The sequence below is a fragment of the Heliangelus exortis genome, chromosome 21 (assembly GCF_036169615.1).
Source record: "Heliangelus exortis chromosome 21, bHelExo1.hap1, whole genome shotgun sequence".
NCBI classification, from domain to species: domain Eukaryota; kingdom Metazoa; phylum Chordata; class Aves; order Apodiformes; family Trochilidae; genus Heliangelus; species Heliangelus exortis.
Window position 1 is genome coordinate 8,854,138 of NC_092442.1, and position 21,763 is coordinate 8,875,900.

Below are 21,763 nucleotides of genomic sequence, written 5' to 3' on the forward strand. Positions count from 1 at the left end.
CCTCAGCTAGCCAAAAAAAAATCACATCTAAAGCTAGACACATAGAAGAAAGGAACAGCATTCAATGCATACATGTAAAGTTTTCATGTCATGCCTGTAGCCTTTGAAATAGAGCCAGCTCACTCTGTAGGAGCTTTTTTTTTAAATCACATTACAAATTTGTCTCAGGTGGTTGATTTGGCTGTGGAAAGAGTGTGACCTTCAGCTGCAGCATCTTCTGCAGACAGGACACTTGCAAGGTTCTCTCTTCCATGTCTGGTGCCAAATAAAATCTTAAATGTAAGCTGACTTACCCCACCTTTGTTAAAGCCACTGCAATAGCCTCAGCACTGCTTTGGAAAGCACAGACAGACAGACACATGAGCACACGAGCCTGCTTGCTACACACAGCAGGCATTTGTTCACCATACATGCAGAGGTGGCTCTTTTGCTGCATGATTGTTAAAGGCTCCCTGCCCTACACAGCTTTAAACCCAGTGTTGTCCCCTTAACATTTCTAACTGCCAATCTGGAGCAGCATCTGGAACTACAGTGCATTTCCTCCTGGAGGGTATATTCTCTCTATGATGCATATAACTGGAATGTGTGCACTGAGGGACAAATATCCAGTAGCTTTAGGTAACTGGATATCTGGAAACTTTCCTTAAAGATTAAAAAAAACAAACAACAAGCCAAACAAAAACCCAGAATACCTTAGCAGAATTTTAAGTCAAGATTAAATATGTATTTTTTTCAATGCATCTTTACAAATGTTGCCATCCACTTAAAAGAAAATGCTATTGCACATTTTCATGATGGATTTTCACGTGTTAGTTTTGTACTTTTTAAATGAAGATTTTTGCAAACCATCTTGTGAGAAAATATTGCCCTCAGCATACCACAGTTTTACAGACTTGTGAAAATTGTTATTAAAAAAAAAGACACAGATTTCTTATTAAACACAACAACAGCTTTGTCACCAGTGGGGGGGAGAAGGAAGGAAGCTATCCAGGAGAGTGGGAGAATAATGGGAGATGATAAACATGTACTTGAAATCTTTAGATAGGAAGAACATGCGATGGAGTTAGATAAGATGAGGCGCCACACGGGTTGGATCTCCAAGCAACAGGCAATCAAACAGCCAGATAAGCATCTTCATAAAGTGCAACAGGCTCAAATGCATGGGTCATAACTGAAGAATCACTTCCTGGTTCAGCTTAGCTAGTAAAAATTTATGACCTACTTAAAAAAAAAAAAAAAAAAAATCCTTCAAACCTAAAACCGTATTTTCCAATAAATTCGTTTTCCATAAAGGCTGTAAGCCATTCAGGGCATGTCTTGGTAATAGCAGGAAATGAGAAGACTTACAGTAGTGGATTGCAGCATAAAAAATGCAATGTTATACATGAAGAGCATTTAAAAGAAAATCTTTAGATTCCGAGCTGAGCTCGATGTAATTTTCTGCACATCTCAAAGGTGGGAAGGAAAGAAAGTAAAAAATATTGCTCTTCCCTTTGCTGGGCTCTGTCACAAGAACAGCAAGAGATCTCAAAAAAACAGAGCTTGCTTTTCCTTTGCACCTCTTTTACTCAGTACCAGAATTCACCCTCACACATAACCAGGCATATCTACCCTAAATTTGGGCAATTACTCTGTATGGGAAAGGACAGGGATCACTCAATATAAAAAATGCAAATAGATGGTTAAATCCCCAAATCAAAAATCAATTCCAATCCCAACCTTCTGGTAGAGAAGTTAAATAAAGTACTGCTGTCTAGAAGGCCCTAATAAAACCCATCTATTGTTTAACAGAAACTTACGAGGTGTTGTAACAAAACTGAGTCACTGCTGCACAGTAAATATATTTTCAGTGTCATAACAATGCACACAATTGACTTTGGCAATTTTAATATGGACACACATGTTAAAGGCATTACCAATAGAGCTTCATCACATTCACATCAGCCAGGTCATACTGAGGCCCCACCCACACTACAGGAAAAGTTGTTGAGCACAGAAGAGGAACAGGGTCCTACATGGTTTGTTGTTTCTATTGTAGATGGAATAATCCAGGTTTAGAATACATTATGGTCCTGTTTCAGAATTCATACATATCCCTGCTATAACAGAACTCTCTGTTCATACATGAGAAAGCCAACCTTGATATCCTTATCTGCATCAGCTGGTGGTGAGGAGCAGCCATGCCATTAATCACTCTGCATCTGAGGTGCCAGATACACACAAGCACTGCCAGGATTTAAGCTTGCAACTTTTTAAGGGTAATAGCCATAGATGAACTAGTCAAAAAAATCATACCTGATGCATTTATGTGCTCTTCTGTATCAAATAAATTATTTTCACAATTACTTTGTTATGTAGTATACCAAATAAATTTCCCTTTAAATAACCAGAATCAGATGTCTGTCTAAGCTCAACATGATTCAATTTAACAAGTTTTAAATATCTGAAAATGGAATTTATAATGACAATCCTCCATACCCAAAGTAAACGTAGTTATTATTGAACTCAGTTATAAACACAACTAAGAAATACCCCATAATTCCCAAATAAATTAATTTGGCAAACAATGCAATATCTTGAACTCAGAATTTATATCAGTATCAAACAATCTGAAACAGGAGCTTTTAACTCTTTAAAACAACCTTCAGAAACCAGTTTCTCTATGTGCTAAGGTCTCTTTTTACAGTTCAACCTCAATCCAATCAGCAGGCTCCAGGGATTTTCAAATCACTGAAGATTAAAATCCTCTCCAACTTGACTGTTTGACTAATGCTGTGTGTTTAATAATTCTACTTGTGAGAGATTTTATTTGACAAAATCCTGCTGTGCAGACCCCTCAAACACTATACAGCTGTACTAGAACATAAAGCTCTGCTGTCCTTGTTTCTTTATACAGACTATACCCCACCACTGAGAAAAAAAACCACTTTATAGTACATATATTATGTTGATATTAACATAACAACTGTAGTATTAAGTTTACACGCTCCCGTACAGGAGTGAAAATGTGCCTATTACACAAACATTGGAGAAACCATCCTGTTGTCTTGGCTGTTCAGAGAAATCAATTACATTTATGATTACATTTGAATGCAAGATGTTTTAGAAATGAGATGGAACTGTGATATTCTATGCTTCAGGCGTTCATTAATAAAAGCATTTCACTGTTAGCATTTGCAAATGGTCTGCTTTTTAGTTTAGGCAATTTTTAGCATTTTCTAGCTCATGTTAAACTCAATATAAATGTGGTGTTCACACCTTACCTCAATACTGTGACTTCAGATTTGAGTGGTAAGAGGAAAAAAACAGTCATAATTATAGTAGCTTTCAGTAAGCATTTGTGTAAGACAGCACTTACCCCATCATGCAGCTGAAAATCAAGGTATCTTTTGAAGTATATGGCAATGGTTAGTAAACATGTTACCAGACACACACAGAAAAGACAAGATTGATGAATGAAGAAAAAATAAAATGAATATGTCTCTACCTGAAGTTGCATCTATCACTGTAGAAACTCCCCTGCGATCAGAAACTGGACGTGAGGAGCCGGGCATGCTAACGGGTTCTGAGCGGACGGGCTGAATCCTAGAGAATAAATTCAAGTTACCACCTGTGTCACAATCCTTCCTTATAAGGGCTGTAATTAAGCCACACACCTGAATCAGCTGAGCCAATTAAGCAACTCTTTACTTTTATATCACCCAGCTGTTGGAAGACTTTTGTTTTCCTTCGCTTTGCGGAGCCAAGATCTGGATGATCCATCCAGAGACAGGTTGTGACTCTACACAAAGTATCTCCAAATGGTGTTTCAGGTGTGAGCTCTGAGAAAGCCTCAAAGAAAAAAACCTCACTCTACCCAAAATGGTTATTAAAAAAATGGCCTCCTGAACAGCAGTGGTTGCTTTGTCAGTTTAGGAGAAAAGACACATTTGTAATTGTCTGTCCCTTTTGTAACATGTCTAAATCATTTTTTTACAAATATCTGCTTTCTTTCTGCATGTGGATACAGTAAAAATAATTTTAAAAAATGGCAGCTATATCCTTACTTGTGGGAGTAATTATATGCAATGAGAAATCACACATTTCAAACCCATGTATTTTCAGTCCAAGGCCAACCTGCCCAGTTCTAATAGGATTAGTCAGACCATCCATCTCACTTGTTTTACTTTTAAGAGTTTCAGACAGAGTCTCAAACAATCCAAGTCCATACCACAGAACTCTGGACTTAAAATCCCATGCAGAGTCAGAAGCATGGAAACTCGGTCTGGACAGGAGACAGAAACCCATGGTGCATAAAGCACTTGTACAAAATTGTTGGCTATCAGTAAACACCTTCCCTTCCCTAGGCCCAGCCCTCTGCTCTAAATTCCCAATCAGCCAATGCCCAGCACCAGCTGAATTAAATACATGAAAAACAATTACAAGGAAAGAAGCAAGGGGAGGGGGGGAAAAAGAAGGAAAGGAAAACATTCCAGAAGTTTCCTTCAGGTTCCAATACACTACTTCCCAGTCAGGATCTAAATGTGTGGCATGAAGCTCTGACTCATGTCTGAGAAAACAAATTTATTAAGCAATGCAGAACCTCTGAAAGGCAAGATGATGGTCAAAGACCAGTGGACTTTGTACAATCTCTGTCATTGGCACAAGAAGGGGCAAGAGAAAGGGATCTAAGCTTGGCCTGGATGAATTTTTATTGTTGTTGAGTCACATGTTCTTCTAAGATTTTCATCTGGAGAAGCTTGATGAAAACTATTACATGTTCTACACAGATGGCCTCATTTAAGCACAAGGCAAATTATTCACACAACAAATGTGAAACAGCTTGGAAACGGATTTTACTTTTACCTGAGACTGTTGAGATCAAGATCATCTGTATCGAAGTCCAGAAGGGGCTGGGGGGTATCATTTGGACCATGAGACTGCAGCACTGAGGAGCTGGATGAAATGACAGTGGTTTGGCCTGAGGGATGGATTGTTTTGAACTGGAACTGTGGGCCCATCCACAGGCGGCGATGGGGCCCGGTGTGAGTCACTATTTCAACCTGGGGGAAGATGAGGAAATGTTTAACAAAACCTAGAAATATACTGGGTGGTCCCTTGAATACACACAACTCCCTGAATCCTGCTCTTCTCAAGTGGGTTGTGCCATCCCTTCAGGTGAATAAAGGAAATTTCAGAATGCCCTTGCCAGACAGGGATGCTCCAAGCCAAAGCCAGGAGCTTCTTGTGGAGCCATAAAAGCCCTTGACCCCCCAGCCTGAGGACACTGCACCACTGCTCTGAAGCTGTTCTGCAGACTGACACTCCATATCCTGGCTCTGGCTTCACCTGACCCTGTTCACTTCTCCTCTCACCATTATGAAATACACATTATGAACTCTAAAAGCCACCCTTGGGGTTCAACAAAGAGGGGAACACATTTCCATCTGCACCTACGTGGAGTAGAGACAGAAACTACTGAAAGTCAGTGGTAACCTCAGTCCTGACCAGGTCAAGGGATGCACTTTTTAAACACAAGCTGTTAGAGCTTTGTTACAGCTGCTTTCTCCAAGTTCACACATTAGACAGCACTGCTTCACATCCCTTCAGTGTGAAGTGTACTTCAAATCAAAGCTCCTAATTACTGCTGGCATCTCTGAGGACAGAGCTGGCAGGGACCATCTTGCTGGAAAGCCACCAGATTTGTTACAGAGAGCAATGTGAAGCCTGCTGTGAGCTGCTGAGCAGCCCAGGTCACGCTCATCACCATGCAGATGCCATGTAGACATGTGTGTGCAAGCCATGGAGTTTAGAACTGCAGCCACACGTAACACAGATGAAAATTTAAGATGTTAACATTGCTGGAAACACATACACTCAGGAAAATTTGGCCTTGTAAATAAAAGGGTAAAGAAAGCATAAGTTTCCTTATGTAGTACAATTTGAAAAATCAAAAAGAACCTTTAAAGATCAAAAGAAGAAACGTGAAATGAAAATATTAAGCCCTGAATAATCTTTTAAGATGACAAAAGTAGACTATTGCATTCCTATCAGTTTGCTAAAACAATGGTGAGCTTCACAGCAAAAATACAATTAGTGAGGGAATTACTGAAAATATATTTTTGTATATAGATGACAGATGTACAGCAGTAGCAATTCTAAACTCTTTAAGATGCAATTTTAAACACTGGATAATGTTCTAAGTTTGCTGCTAATGTAAGACAACAAATGCACGGCCTATTTAGCACTATTTCCATCTTTACATTTATCTTAGTGTAACTTGGATTGACTGTAGATGCTTCTGAGGCAAGTAGCTTTTATGTAGCAGTGTAAATTAGGCCACAGATAAAGTAATCTGTATATTTTAAGCTTGAAACCATCAGTGTCACAGAGCCGAGAGGTAAACAGATGCCTTTGCAATTTTACTGAGGCTACGGCCAGATGTTCCTATTCACTCTCCTGTTGTGTGCAGGACAAACATATTGTATCTACTTCACACTGACAGCACACATTACACACTGTTCTAATTGAAAAGCTGAAGTGAAGGGCAGTGTTTTTTCACTGCATGCTGTTACTGTTGATAACAATGCTTTAAATTTGAAAAACATACTTGCACTTTAGGCTTAATCTAAAGTAGCTTGCTTAGAGAACCCCAGCATCTTCTTCTCAAAAGAGCTATCATCACTGCTTTCAATTAGCAAAAATTAAACATTCCAAAGTGTTCTCTTGAATTATCTGTGTTCTGTAGCATCACTCAGGATTTCTTTTGATAAATACATTTACTCTTCTAAGGGATAGATGTGATAAAGCTCAAGCAGTCTTAAGTTCTTTTGACATACCCTATCTTCTAAGCATTAGTAAGCAACCAATCACGGGAGCAAGACTGGGAGCTAACTTTCCATTTTGAGGAAAGCTGTGAATTTTACTTTTAGTGGATACCATTCCTGTTTCACTGCTGAATTCCAGCTCCACCAGAAAGCCTACCTGGGAAAGCCACTCCTCATCCTCTTGCCCGCTGTGGTCAGACGCTAAGCTGTCGTACGACTCGTGTCGAGTGATGGGGCCAGGGCTTCCTGGGGGCACCACTGAAAAGAACAGAAAACTAGAAAATCAGATTTACTGCTAAATGCTTTAAACAAAGAAACAAATTCCATATTCAACTGTTGCATTGCATTCTAGAAATACTGTATAGAAATATATTGCAATAGTGTATTTCCCCAGCAAACCGGACAGCGCCACGAAAATCTTACGTAACTCTAACTTCCACTTTGTCAAAGATTGGTACAAACAAAAAACCACAATTAGCAGAGCAAAACTAAGTGAATTCTGTTCCTCTGTTCAGAACTCTCACTCATCTTCATATGGACACAAAAATGCAACAGAAAACTGAAAGTTCTTCAGCTCTGTAGACTCCATGATACCTAAAACCAGTTCTAACATTACTGCTATCTGTATGTACAACTTCAGGAAGAATAAACCAAAATCACAAAAAGAGAAAGAATTGTAGACTCACTATTGTAAGAACTATTATTTCATGATTCCTGGTGCCTGAGTCATTTAAACACCATTAGCAAAGTTACTAAGCAAAGTCCAGCTACTTTACTCTCTATGACAGTATCTTTACATTGCTCTAAAATGTCACATGAGAAACCTGAAAGAGTTTAGATAAAGCACAATACAAGCAAGCACCCCAGATAATAAGACAGGTGGTACTTTTCATTTTGTTACCTGCTGTCAGGCACCTGTTGGAGGCTTGGATTCAATACCAAGAAACCATGGCCAGTTTGAAGGAAGAGCAGACACCCCAAAAGCAAATTAAAAGAAGCAAATACAATAATGGTGTTTTTACTTTGGTAAAATAAGAGAGTTTCATGGTATAGCATAAAAATACCAGACAGTCCTAAAATTAAACCAAATATTTTTATATTGGCATAATCTAAAAATGACACCAAATTTTTAAAATTAATTTTTAAAAAATGTACTGTTAAGAGGGTTGACCTTTATGCCAAGCTGCCATCCACTGCAAATGTTTACAGCCCTATTGTAAACCCCTAAAAACTGGAGATTATAATGGCCAAGCAGACACACTTGTGACCATAAATATTATACAAACAGCACAGGGTTTTCATAAATCCATACACAATATGAAATAAAGGGATTTCCATCTTGTTTATATAAACGGGCTCTGCACCCAACCTCAGCTATGAAGCCATTTCTAACACCTCCACATCACACCCTGTCCTTATTCCAAAAGCTGCCAGATACCAAATTCAGTTTGGGGCCTAACTTATTAAAGAATTACTCAGAATAGAAGACATATTCTTTCCAAGTGTCAAGCCTTCCCCAGGAGACACCACGCATCTGTCATTCTCATTGAACTGACACAACCGGCGCCTGGACGTACGCGCACACCCACACCTCGGCAGCCACAGCCGTTCAGCCAGTGCTGGGTGTTCAACAGTTTTCAAGATAATAACAGAAACAACATTCATCTGCTTCATTACAAGCATGACAGCTCTAACTCAATGACTTACGGATGTCTGTCTAGCCCATAGCAAGTGAAGACAATGCACATACCTCCCCGGATTGCAAACAGCTGACACTCACGGCAAATACCTGAACATGAGACCAAAATGCCCCCAACTTCTTCCTTACCCAGCAAAGTTTAGATTTGAAACTGATGAAACAAACCCATTATTTTGACACGTTTTGCTGTTGCCCTAATCTTCCCCATATCTCCTGACTCCCCTGTAATAAATCCTACAGCTTGCAGTACTGCCTGTTGCTGAGGGCACAGCTGATCAACTGCAGGCTTTCCTGTTATTGAACTCTGCTAACAAACTGTTCATGACTCTAGCAGATGTTTTTGCTTTCAAACCAACAGGAACTTTATGGACTGTTCTGAATTTTTTTTTTGTTCTTTCCATCCCAGGGGTAACTACTAGAGCTGTCATGATCAGGGAAGCTGCTACCCAGTGACTAGCTGCAAAATTGCAACAGCTCAGGGATCAGCACCCACCCGGCTTTGTCACGGTTTATCCCTCGTGTACTCATTTTAAGTGTTCTTGGAGTTTCAAAGATGCCTTGGAAAAGAAATTCAAATTTAAGAAGAATTTTGGTCCTGGACAGCATGCCTCCTCCTGAGGAAGCACAGCTTTGCATAGCTCTGGCAATAAGACAGGTTTCAGACCACAGCATTAACTCTTTCTACCAAAAAGTGACGACATGCTGAATTCCATGAAAAAGCTCTGCCTTAGAGTTCACCAGCAGGGCAACTGTGATAAAGCCTCAGCTGAGGTCAAACCTCAGTAATTTATTTTGCTATTTAATAAAAGAGCATTTAGGTACCACACCTATCATAGGAGCAGGCATTTAAAGAGAGCCTGGTTTTGATAGCAGGATCCCAGAACGCTGGTCCCAGCCTCACCACAGGCAAAGCAAGCTTGACTCCCACTGCCCTTGGTGGGAGCACAGGGTGTTTAGTGAGATATGACCTTCTAAGACAAGTGATCCTTGCTGGAGATCTGCCATCACTGTACTGCTTATTACAGACATGCACACAATCATTTTTTTTCAAGTTAAAAAGAGCCTTGAAGTTACAGAAACAAATAGGTCCTGCAAACATAAAACCGATTCTTTCTTCATTTCTGGGTCACACACCTCCTGCATCGGTCTCAAGTTCCAAGATGAGATTAATTTAAGCCCAGAGGCACATTTCCAGGAATTTGACCTCAAAAGTAATCTTTAATCTTCCAGTTTAATTCTTTGAAAATCTGAAATCACACTGGAAATTATGGCAGCCTCTTAACACATCAGTGAAGCTATTCTTAGGATGTAAAAGAGTTTTTTTTTATTTCCAAAGCATTTCACTACAATGCAGGATAGCCACAAATATTTGTCAGGGGGTAAAAATGCCTTTGAGCTGCTCAAAAATAATAGTAGCACCTTTAAATCTCTGTCCTTCAAGTGAAAAGTGACCTGCATCAACTCTAAATCTAGAATCTATTCCTGTCCCTCCACCCTGATTAGCTCTACTAAATCACTCCACATTTAACTGAGGAAAAAACAGAATCCTAGTGAAAACTCTTTTTCTTCAACTTCTTTTATAGTTTCAACACTGTCATCTCATTTTCTAGCCTCAAAATCAAAGGTGCAGGTGCTTAGTCATAATCTATGGCAAATTTTTCCCATTTACAGACTCCCTTCTTTGCAGTTCCAGCATTAACCTTAGTAATATATTGAAGACATTATTAAAAGCAAGGGTCTGAAAAAAAAGCCAACATTAAATTAAAAATTAAATTTAAAAAAATATATTAATTTGTGTGATCATTGTTAGTGCCAGAAAAACTGCACAGAAATGACTGTGGAAACCCAAGTTTCAACACAAGATGAAACAAATGCTGAAATACAGCTGAGCTGATATTTCTCTGTGACTCCAGGACCCGATTCACACAGTTCAATGAAGGATGAAAAACCCCATAGTTCTGAAACTCTGCCATGGTATTAAGTGACAAATAAAGAAAACAAGCAATTTATACCAATCTGAAATAATTTGCATAGGCTTTCCTGACACGTGAGCAAGACCAAGACAAATACACACGCCTGATGAATGTTGGAATTCACAAACAGTGGTTTTGTTCCTAGATTGGGCTAATTATACAATAAATACCTAAGACAAATCTTTATTCATTCAGAGATTATAAATTGTCATCTTTCAGCAGCACTGAAGTGTTGGAACAAAGAAACACTACAGCTCAATTGTAGTGCGGGCACTTATGGTTTTAATTTGTGAACAATAAATCATTAGTTTTACTTAGTTTTGTGTGCTTTTTGAACCAAAAGGTTTTAATTTTCTCATTTATATAAATAAGCTTTACACAGTTCAATTTAATTGAGAGCTATATATGAAATTCTCAATGTGCTCTTCTCTAAGGGATGTATGTTTTTCCAAATTAAGAGCAAACAAAAGCACTGGCAGAGTGTTTGCTCTGTGCTGCCTGCTGTACACATGGCTGCAGACACCCAGAGCTTTTCTTTATTTCAACTGAACTCACAAAATTTAGAAAGAAAGAGATCTTAAGTTCTGCAGAAACAATGTACACTTATTTATTAAGTCTGGAGTCTACCCCGTGTCCACATGCAACCCAGTGATGGCCATGGCAAACGGGTATGAAGAATAAAAATGGCATATCCCTCATTTCATAAAAATCCCAACCTAACATCTGACTTTGATGCTTTTTCTGTGGTTCCCAAGTTATATATGAAATGATCATAGGTGGTTTAGAGACCTGAGGTAATCGCATGCTTGTCAACAAGCTGCAGGAGTATTTCTCTTAATACTGAGCTGCACAATTCCAGTGATTTACTTCATGCTACTTCTGGAATTACTGGTGTGTTACTTACATCGTGTTACCCATGACAAGTAGAACGTGACAATTCTGGTTTAGGTCAACATGCAGCCTCTCCAAATTCAGCAGGTTCACCTTTTTTCCATCATAGAGCTGTGGTTTTGCTGTGCCAAGTTAGAACTGCCATGTAGTTCAAGCCCAACAACTGCTAAAGAGAGTTTTACTGCACCCACAGCCCTGTGCCTGCTCCCTCTACCTCTGATCAAGCTGACAGTGAAGTGAAGACCAGATTTTCATTTTAGACAGAATGCTTACAGCCATGTTTAAAATAAACTGTGTGTAGTTTGATGATATGCTCTGTGCATTTTCACTTGTGGATAGATGTTCGTGAGCAACATTCTGGTTTTAATGCATTGTTCAGCTTGTAAACTTCTGCAGGAGCATGCCACACGAAGGAAGATTTCCTCTCCTACCCAAAACACCTCCCCACTTCTTTTTTTTCCTGTTAGGACTTTCTGAGATCTTTGTGTGAAGAAGCATCATAAAATTAAGCTAAAAAACTGCCTGTAAACCATTAGTTTAGCCAGCCTAACAGTTATTTCACACCATCATTTGACTGATAGATTTATTCTTTCATTATTCTTACACTGACCACAGTTTATTAGGTGCTTTACAGACCATCCCCATCCTTACTCCACATCACCACTTTAATCTTAAGGGAATAGGTAGGTTTGTAATCAGGACATGATTTCTGCTTAGGTTTTCCCCGGCTTTAATGTCTGCTTTACTTGCTTGTTCCTTTACATCTGTCTGACAGTCAACAGCCTGGCATTTTCATTTGTATTTTTTCCCTAAAAGGTGCCAATCAGGTGTTCAGACTTCACCATTACTCCTGGCTGCAAGACCAATATACATCCACTGTACCTAAGTCCAGCTTCCTTTTTCAACATTCCCACAGGAAACCAGACAAGTGCAGTGAACACTGAAAGCTGGGCAGAGCTAGAACCTGATTATTACTCCCAGTGTGGAGCATCTTAAGGCTGTCCAAGACTTCAAATGCTCAGCCTGTGAGCAGACAATCAGTTCTGCACCCAAGGATAACACATCTATTCTTCTCCGAGTCAGAGAATAATTTCAACTGCACGGACCCATGGCAAAGCCCATCTGATGGCCATCTTTAAAGAATTACAGAAGAGGTAACTATTTCTATAATTCACTGACTTCAAAAGTATGTTTGACATTATTGTCGGGAAAATTATGTTAACCATGGATTACTGTTACAATCAAAGTATGTAGTGAGAAGTCAAGAGGCTTAGTAGTAAATTTTCAAAGCGGTGCGTGGGGATTTACCCGTTTGACTCCCATTAACGGCAATAGGAGTCGCGCGGCGAAATCCCTCTGCGCTGCTTTGAAAACTGACCCCTCCGTGTTGATGGACCCCTCTCTAAGAAGTTCCAGATGCCCATGGAAGAATAGGAAAGAACTATTTCAGCATGTGCCCTTGTTCATTATTGTTGTTTGTACACATCTGAAAGTATTTTAATTCCCCTGCTCGGCGCTGTTTCCAGCCTTCGGTTTAGAAAACGGGGATTAAGAGGGGCAAGCGCTCGCTGAGCTGGTGAAGCCAAGCACGTGCCCAGGTGTGTAAGTGCAGAAAAAGCTTCACGTGCATTGCCAGCATCCAATGCACCTTACAGAGTTCTTTTTTATTCACCTCATCCATATTATTTCACCAGCACCAATTATGGCTGCAGAACTTTGCTCCGCTGCTCTTTCGTGAAATGACATCTGCCCTCCTCCCATTCATCCCAATCACTCCATGCTCAGGCAGAAATTAAATTTGCTTCCCTTTACTGCTTAATCCCACTTCCTGCAGGCAGCAGGAAGTGCAGGCTACAGGTTTAGGGAAACTCAGTTTTCCCTTGAAAAACATACCATGAACTACAGTTTCATTAAAAACATCTCTTCTGGAATGGGAAGGGGGTCTGGCTTAGCTTGCAATCTGTTACGCCTCCAAGTGTAAGAAGTAGAGCTGAAAATTCCATTTTCACTCTTGGTGACTACTGCCAGAAAACCCTAAATACATCTAAAAATTATGTAAGAGAAATGAATGCTTGGAATCAGTTTCACTGAAAATTTTTAACTGCAGTCAAGATATATATTAATATATATATATACACATTTATATATAATATATATGAGATCTGCTACAGTTTTATTCACAGTAAAAAATTCCAAATATGAAATATTTTATCAATTGCCAAAATTCTTCTACGACCTATTTTATCTTCTGTATAAATTCTCAATTATAGTTATATGGTCATTTTTATATACACTCATATTTTCACATAGTACTTGGAAAAAATATCTGAGTCAAGACAAACAATAATTCATCTTCTGACATTCTGAAACTCATTTTTCTGTGTCCTCCCCAGAATTTCAAGGAATTACAAATTTCTCCCCAAGGATCTGGATTTTTACAGGATGTCTGCACAACTCCTTTGGAACAACCGATGCAGAGAACCAGGATGTTCTTTTAAAAAATGAACTAAAAGGGAACAACTCTGCTCTGAAGTGCTGGCAATGCTGCTGCAGACCCAGTACAGGCCAGCAGGACCAGTACAGCCCAGCAGAGACACCACACTGGGCAGCACTGCCTGCTGAAAGGGCCCCCAGACTCAGAGCTGAGCGTGGCCATGCAGAGATGTCACAGAGAGGGAGCCAAACAGCTTTGAACACCTCGTAACTACAGGACAGTGTAATTGTTGTTACAGAAGGGGCTCTGGTTTTGATCAGGTTTATGATTTGCACTGGAGCTCTCTTGTGATAGACACTGAACATACACACAACAGGACACAGCACTCACCCCACACCACAGCCGTGGGTATGGTGGGTTCTTTCAGAGTGGTGAGAAAGAATACACTATTAAAAATGCACAGGAGAAAAAGTGCAAGAAGAAGAACAGAGGTGGGAGGCTGAGAAGTGGTAGAACATCAACTAGAAAGAACAGTCCCAGCTTGTTAGTCTGTTACCAGACCACCATCACACTCTGCAGACCAGAAAGAACAGATTCCTCACTGTGGCTGCCTGGTGTGACTCCTCTGGCAGCAGCTGGGCTGTGATCACCTGTATCACAGCTTGTTTTTCATGGTATCTGTCTTCACAGCACACATTCACACAGTTATTTAATCCACCCACTACTCTTACTCTCAGCCCTGCTTTCCACTGCACAGTATTCACCAGCTCTGTGCATGGAATTTTTATTTCCACCAATGGAATGTATGAAAGGAGTATAAAAGAGGCCATAAAGAATGGCAGTGCTGCTTTGAGACAAAAGTCTTGCTGAGGGTGCACAGCTTTCATTAGAGGCAGCAGGAAGTGCAAACATAATGTCAGAGTTCCAGAGATTATCTGGAGAAATTGTGTTATCGTGTAGCCCAAACAAACAGTGAGGAAAGGGTAACCTCCTCCCTTTGAAGACAATGAATAGTTACTCAGTTGGATTTTTAATGAAAGCCATTTTCAGTAAAACACAAGATATGTACAACAGTTGGTCCAGAAATGAAAATCTTTGGTAACAGCCAAAAGTCAAAGGCAGCTATAAACAGGGACCTCGACCTTTTCAAGAGTCCCTTAATGAAACATATAAAACTGATTATATCTTCAGGCCTAACTCAAGTGTAAATTCTTACTCAGAAATAAGTAACAGGCCTGCAAGTCTTACTTGGAGACCAGTACAGGACCAAAGAATCAATACAGAGCACTGGTCTGAATCCTCCCATGGTGGAATATGAATTACACTGCATTTAGAATAAACAATTAATGAGACAGGAGAAGCCTCAGCTATGTGTTCATTTTTCTGAGAGAGAAACAATTTCCAGAAGCAGTCAGAGTAGGATAAAGAAACACTGCATCATTCCTTTTAACACAACAGAAATGGTCTTTGATTATTTAAAAGCCAGTTGCAAAGATCTGTCTTCAAAACCTCCTATTGGAGGTTTGATAGTAAAGAGGTGCAAGTACACTTACCAGCAACACTACAGTAAAGTAGAGACTTTTGTTTTAACAAAATCTATATTTATACGATTACATTTCCTATGGTTGAGGGCAGCTGTAATTAATGGATTTCCCTCCTTCCCCTAATGCAGTCATTTGTCAATTTAAACACAGAATGTCCAATCAATTTTGATGTATTTAGTAAGCAATTTGTCAAACAGTACTGCCTACCAGTTCATATATAAATTCTTGTCACTGGTCTGCTTCTGACAACTGCAGGTTGTCTCCATGAAATTGGTCCTGATGAGCCAAAACCCTTGCCTGGAATGTGAAGGTGCCTTTTCCAGAGCCAGAGGAAAGAAATTATATCTCATTTTTGGGCAGCTTTTGGTCCGAGTTCAAGTTGTTTGGGTTTTTTTTTCATTTAAATTTTAATTGTCCACGTTTCAGAGATCTCCAGTACAGTCCATTTCTCCAGTGCAATGGACAAGCAAATTCCAAGAAGAGGGGTAAGGAAGGAAGAAAATAAGTATGAAATGAGGATGTAAGACTTTCTGCTGTTAGGCAAAATTACCTGTTTTCAATGCAGCTCCATTATATGCCATGCACATGTCTGGCTGAATTCCAACATACAAAAATGGAAGGTACAGAAGTCAGACAAAGGAAATGGGGGTTAAGTCAATCAAATATGCAAGACTCCAGGCCACGGCAAGGAGAGAGAAAAGTATTCATTAGAAAAAAACCTGAACACAAACAGCTGACTGTCATGGATGTGAGAAGCAGATCTCAACAGCATGCCTCAAGAGTTTATACCACGAGAAGCATCTTAATTTGTAAGTACTAAGCAGCAGGAAGCAAGTAGAATTTAAAGAACAAATAATGGTGAAACTTGGCAACTCTCTAAGAAAGCCAAAGTTCCTCTCAACACCAGGACCACTCCTACATGCATGTAGAGTCTCAACCAGCTGTACAACAGTCTACCTATGCCAGGGGATAGTGTTTATGGGAAAAACACCTAGGAAGAATAAAGTAGGACTCACATTTCCTTCCTCTGTTGTGATGTAAGTGTTGCTCAGAAAACAAACAAATAAAGAGGGCATACTAGAGACACAAACAAGGTAAAACATTACATAATAAACTTGAGAAGGGAAGAAGAAAAACATCTAGCACCCAACAGCCAGCACTGAAGACCTGAGGACTGTAAAACATTCAAGGATTTTCAGGATAAACTCTTAGAAAACCAAAAGTAAGTCTGAAATCTGGTCTGTCAGATTCCCAGGACTGGTTAATTTTTATTCTGACCAACTGCAAAAAGCATGGAACAATTAAGAGCAGGACACCAACACTTCCTGCAGGCCAGCAGCTTGTGGAATTTTACATGCAAGTTCACTTTCAAGCTATGAACTTACAGAAAGGTCCAAATCTCTCCCTACCCACTTGTTCACCTCTCTGCACCAAGCAGGGCTGTGATAAAGCTCTCAGGTACTGTGTACTCTGATCCAGGTTTCTGCAGCAGATGTCACAGATGACCTCAAAGCAATGAAACAGCTGTGCTAATCCACTTACAAATACCCTTGGGATAAAGGTCTTGGACACTTGTTGTACAAAATATTTCTTCAAACAATGGTTCCTTGTTACTACCTTATTAGCAGTGAAGATAACTTTTAAGGTTCTTTAAAAACATTAAAAGCTGAACTGAGTGGAAATAATCATTGCAGTATTTTTTAGAATGTTCTCTTTTTATCAGGAGAAGTCACTGGCCTACTTTATAGTTTCCAGAGCCCAAGGAAGATTTTGGTCCTGTGTTTTGGCATCAAACTGCATATTTATGAAAACCTGCACAGTAGAGCCCTCTAACCAGACCTCCAGACGTTTCATTGTTCTGCCTGTCTGCTGACAGAGGTACTCTGTGCTAAAAAGCACACTGAGTATTTTTCAATGACCCAGAGGGCAAAGGTCACTTATTATAAATGGATAATGAGACCTAATGCAATGTTCTGAGTGTGGACAAAGAAAGGGTCTATCCATACCCCCTTGTGACTTGGTCATTCAGGCTTCTATTTCCCCTGCACACTTAATGGAGCCAAACAATTGGCAGAAATGCTATACAGAAACTGAGGGAAACTGCTGTATTCTACCTCTGATAGACAGATACAAACAGTGACCCTGAAACGGCGCCAGAATTCCTCTTACCACTAACGTGGCAGACAGATGGAACATTCACCCTCAACCCCTATTTAGCCATTTGCTGGCAATTAAACTCCTGACAGAAGTGATAGCCCAGCAGCCCACGGGCTGCAGCTAAGGCCAACCCACTCCATTCCTGCAGGTAAGCAGAGCCAGAGAACCTGGATTTAAGAAGGGGGATAACTAACAGGTGACCTGGGCTCTTTTGTGTGAATCCTGGTTTGACACCGTTTTTTCAGAACCTTCCTTGAGTAGCTTCCAATGAAATATATTCAGAAGACAGATAAAACTTCAAGGGTGATCAGATATACATAAACCTCTCTGTTAATACTATTTTTACTGTGCTCTCTAGGCTCTTTTTTCCTCTTCAGACTTGATAATTCTATTTTTATTTACATTCCACACCCATCTGAATCCCTTTTATGTGAATGAAAACCCGAATTCAATTTTTCCACTGTAATTCAGATAATACAAATTGGTTATTTTGTTTGAATTTAGCTGCCACTTATTCTTCCCCCTTTAAAAAGTTTCCCATAGAAAAAACATTTGGAAGGCATACTGTTGGAGCTGTTAATGAAATACACAGAGTGAGCCACATCCACCCCTGATTTCAGAATGTAGGAGAAATGTGATCTGCCTGTGTAAGCACTGCTACTCACAGAAAGACTTTTGTTCAGCCCCAATGGCACATCTAACACACTGCTGTGTGCTATTAATTACTTTTTCATATTCCTTTCTACCTTCTGAGTTTTCTTCCTTCTTCTGTGCAGCACGGAAAAAGGAAAACCCTAACCTTGAGAGTTTTCACAACATTTTGAGCTCTGAGAGCACGCAACAGATGGCCAGGTAGAAGCACCAGATCTGCTGCCAATGTTGCTTTACTCAGTCACGTTTAGAATTACTGCCTTTCAGCCCAAGTGTCCACTTTCTGCACTCTAAAATGCCTGCACCACAGAAGATGCTGGCACTAGCTGCACTGACAAATGGGCAGGGGGGGTCTAGTTTCCCCATGAGTACCTTTACATATGCCAGGAGCTGCTCCCTTGTGAAACTCTGCCTACACACTAGACCACAAAAGGAGAGCCTTGCTACTCACTGATAATATTCTTATTTTTTACCTGCCAAAATAAAAAATCACACAAATACTCATTTATCTATAAAACCACTATAAAATCCATGGGTTTATATACATATATAGGCATAGATATAAACATTTGTGTCTATTCAGTGCCATGCATTTGTGGTGGTTCATATTGGAAAAAAACTATATTTATTACTCTACCATAGTTGGTTACATGAAGGCCTATTTTGGGGTAGAAATCACTTGAAAAACCAACTCAGAAAGCTGCACTCAGCTGAAAATGTAAGACAAGACACATAAGACAAGAAGTTGTCAGCTACTCACAGCCAGCAAGAAGATACTGGTAGTACTGTACAGCATCTGCAGCCAGGAGCAGTGGATGGTTTGCATTAAATGGTGGTTGGAGTTCATTCCACTGAGGAGTTCTGAGGTAAAACACAAGACTATTAATATTTAAGCTAATACAGAGAATGTAAATCAGTGTTTCTGTCATCACATGTAATTATCTATACAAGCTCACAAAATGTTTGTAATTATTTAAATTAGCTTGTTCAAACACTGCAATACACCACAGGCAGTCGAGCAGCATGACCAAATGGTGCAGATTGGGAGGCAAAGACAATACTTGTTTGTTGGCTGCAGCATGCATTGTGCAAAAAAAAAAAAAAAAATGAGGAAGGTGGTTTATATTAAGTTGGTAAATACATTTAGGACCATTGTATGTCATGCTGACGTTCTATAAACACAAAACAGAAGCTGGGGAACTTTTTTTGTTCTCCTAACTAGCAGTGCTCTGCTACAGTAGAGTCATTGAGTATTTACAAACTGTGAAAATAAAGCTGTGTAAAGTTATGGACTATTGATCCAATTAGAATTTTCAATTCCATTACAGCCTACTCATTTCAACAATAATGGTCTAGAAGTCTGTGTTGTAATTTTAATTAGGGTGGGCCATTCCTAAATAGCTTGGTAAATCAAGTATTGATCAATCTAGTCCAGCCATAAGCTGCACTAAGGAATATAGGAGACAAGAAAAATCAATAGAAAAATATTTTAAAATGTCAAAAGCACTGACAACACTTTCTCATCAATTTTTGTTTACTTTCTTCCACATGTCAGGAATAATTTCTTCAACTGTCTTAAGAAATGCTCCCTTCAGCTACTTACAGGATAACTTGCCTGTTTCTTTGCAATGCTTCATTATGGAAACCTCACTCACATCTCATGGCACAATTCTGTACTTTAACACCACTAAAATAATTGTTTCTAGTCTTTATGTAAAAAAAGTTAAATTACAATCTGATCATTTAAAATCACTAATTGATTAGGACCTCTATTGACCAGTTAACAGGTTCATGGAATATTTAAATTGCTAGCTCCCATTCAGATTTGTAAGCATGCTACTGAGAGCCCTCCCTTTCAAAGGGAACTTCAAGAGCCTCAAATGCAAGCTTTAAGATAAAAATCAGAGTAAAAATCACAATTTCAAAATCACAAAAATTCACTCCTTGAAAATAAATTTTAAAAAGGCTGACAAACATTTTCTGGACAATAATAATAGTAAAAAGGAAATGGAATGAGCTACCTAACCAAAGTCCAGCTGGCTCTTGGGCATGTCATCATCTCCAGAGGTGTATCATCACTGATCTTGGGAGCTGTGCTGAGCGGGCGTGGTTCCAAGAGGTGCTCCACCAGGCTACCATAACAGCTGATGATATACAACGACTCCACTACAAACTGCTTTGATTGATCTGTTTGCCAGGAGAGAGAAAATCTTATTGCAAGAGCAGAAAAAACACTTACAGAAAGAGCAGACTACTTATTCTTCTAAGTCTCTTGCCTGCCTATGCTTGCAGGTAAAAACGACAAGAGATAGGGCTGGAGAGACAAAGAGAAAATTGTACAAAGCACACAAATTTCTCCTTGTTTCAAAAAAATCTGAATATCTCGTACATTGCCAAACATACATCTACTTTAGCAAAGGGGTCTGACCTCTATCTCACAGCTTTTCCAGCAAAAGTTCACATAGAATCTTCAGATTCAACTATCAAAGCTTGTTTTCAATCATTATAAAAGATCAATGATTTATTTCACTAATTAAAATTTCTTTAAAATTGTCCTATTTACCAAACTATGCTCCCCAAAATCTCCACTGTCACCGAGTTTAAGGAATAAAGTTTAAAGATAAGCACCATCTGCTCAGAAGTTATCATAAAATGAGAAAATCAGTTGAGAATTTAAATGTAACTGCAAGTCCTGCTTTTGGAACATACCAACCTTTTTCTCTTTTCAGACCAGGATTGTTTGCAAACCATGACCTCGAGGATCCAAAGACAGCAGCAACACAAAACTCTCCTCCCACGGACTTGCTGGGTGAAATCTGTGGTGCTGGTTTGGATTTGCTTAAAGAAAGAACAAAATAAAATTATGGAAGTTAACACTCAAAAATTAAGATTTCCTCTGCTTAATGGTAATTCTAAGATACTAATTCAGGAGTGGTGAATATCTGCAGTTCCTGTAAGACTGAGCAGGATTTACAGATGCTTAGTGTTTCCCCATAATACGTCCCAAATTCCCCCTGATCACTGAACTCATTAACTTAGAGAACAGCACTGGCTTATGATGCAGAATTAGTTGTGCTGCTGAAAAGACCCCATATTGAACATTTAAATTCAACAGAAACAAGTTCTGAAGTGAACACAAACATTCATAATCCTAAACCTTTTGGGAATGAAAATAGAGATTCTGGGTGAGTCATTCTAGGTGGGTGACATTTTCTTGCACTGAATGCAGTGCTAAGGTGGGCTGCTGCTCAGCTGGAGCTCAGCACTGACCTGATGCCACTGAAGCCACCAGGGTACATGTGACATGGACAAAAGGGTAAGAGGGAACAACATGCAGAGGGTAAAAGGAAAGGGAAGCAATTCCTACACTCATGAGCTATGCATTAAAAAAAAAAAATCAGTAACTAGATGACATAAAAAGAGATTAAGATACATTCTCCTCTGAAACCCCACAACGTGCATGCAGCAGATCCAGAGGTTTATAGTTATGGGTCACTGAAAGAGCATTTAGTATTCTTCCTTACAGGAATCTGAAGATAGGTAACATGACCCTTTTTGTAAACTCAAAACTCTTTTAATAAGGTAAGACCAGCAAGTTAGACCACAAT

General features: G+C 39.4%; 1 protein-coding gene across 21 annotated transcripts in view; it reads right to left on the bottom strand.

Moving 5' to 3' along the window:
- Positions 1–21,763, bottom strand: part of BCAS3 (BCAS3 microtubule associated cell migration factor) — a 310,770-nt gene that overhangs the window by 168,867 nt on the left and 120,140 nt on the right. For 12 of the 21 annotated variants that reach the window (XM_071765297.1, XM_071765287.1, XM_071765283.1 and 9 more), the window contains 6 exons: positions 20,869–20,993; positions 20,177–20,342; positions 18,916–19,016; positions 6,964–7,064; positions 4,846–5,042; positions 3,488–3,585 (listed from right to left, as the gene is read on the bottom strand). In XM_071765297.1, the coding sequence (XP_071621398.1) occupies positions 3,488–3,585; positions 4,846–5,042; positions 6,964–7,064; positions 18,916–19,016; positions 20,177–20,342; positions 20,869–20,993 (788 nt within the window). Of the gene's footprint in view, positions 1–2,295; positions 2,317–3,487; positions 3,586–4,845; positions 5,043–6,963; positions 7,065–18,915; positions 19,017–20,176; positions 20,343–20,868; positions 20,994–21,763 lie in introns of all 21 variants that reach the window. The other 9 variants (XM_071765279.1, XM_071765282.1, XM_071765284.1 and 6 more) reach the window with 2 other exon arrangements.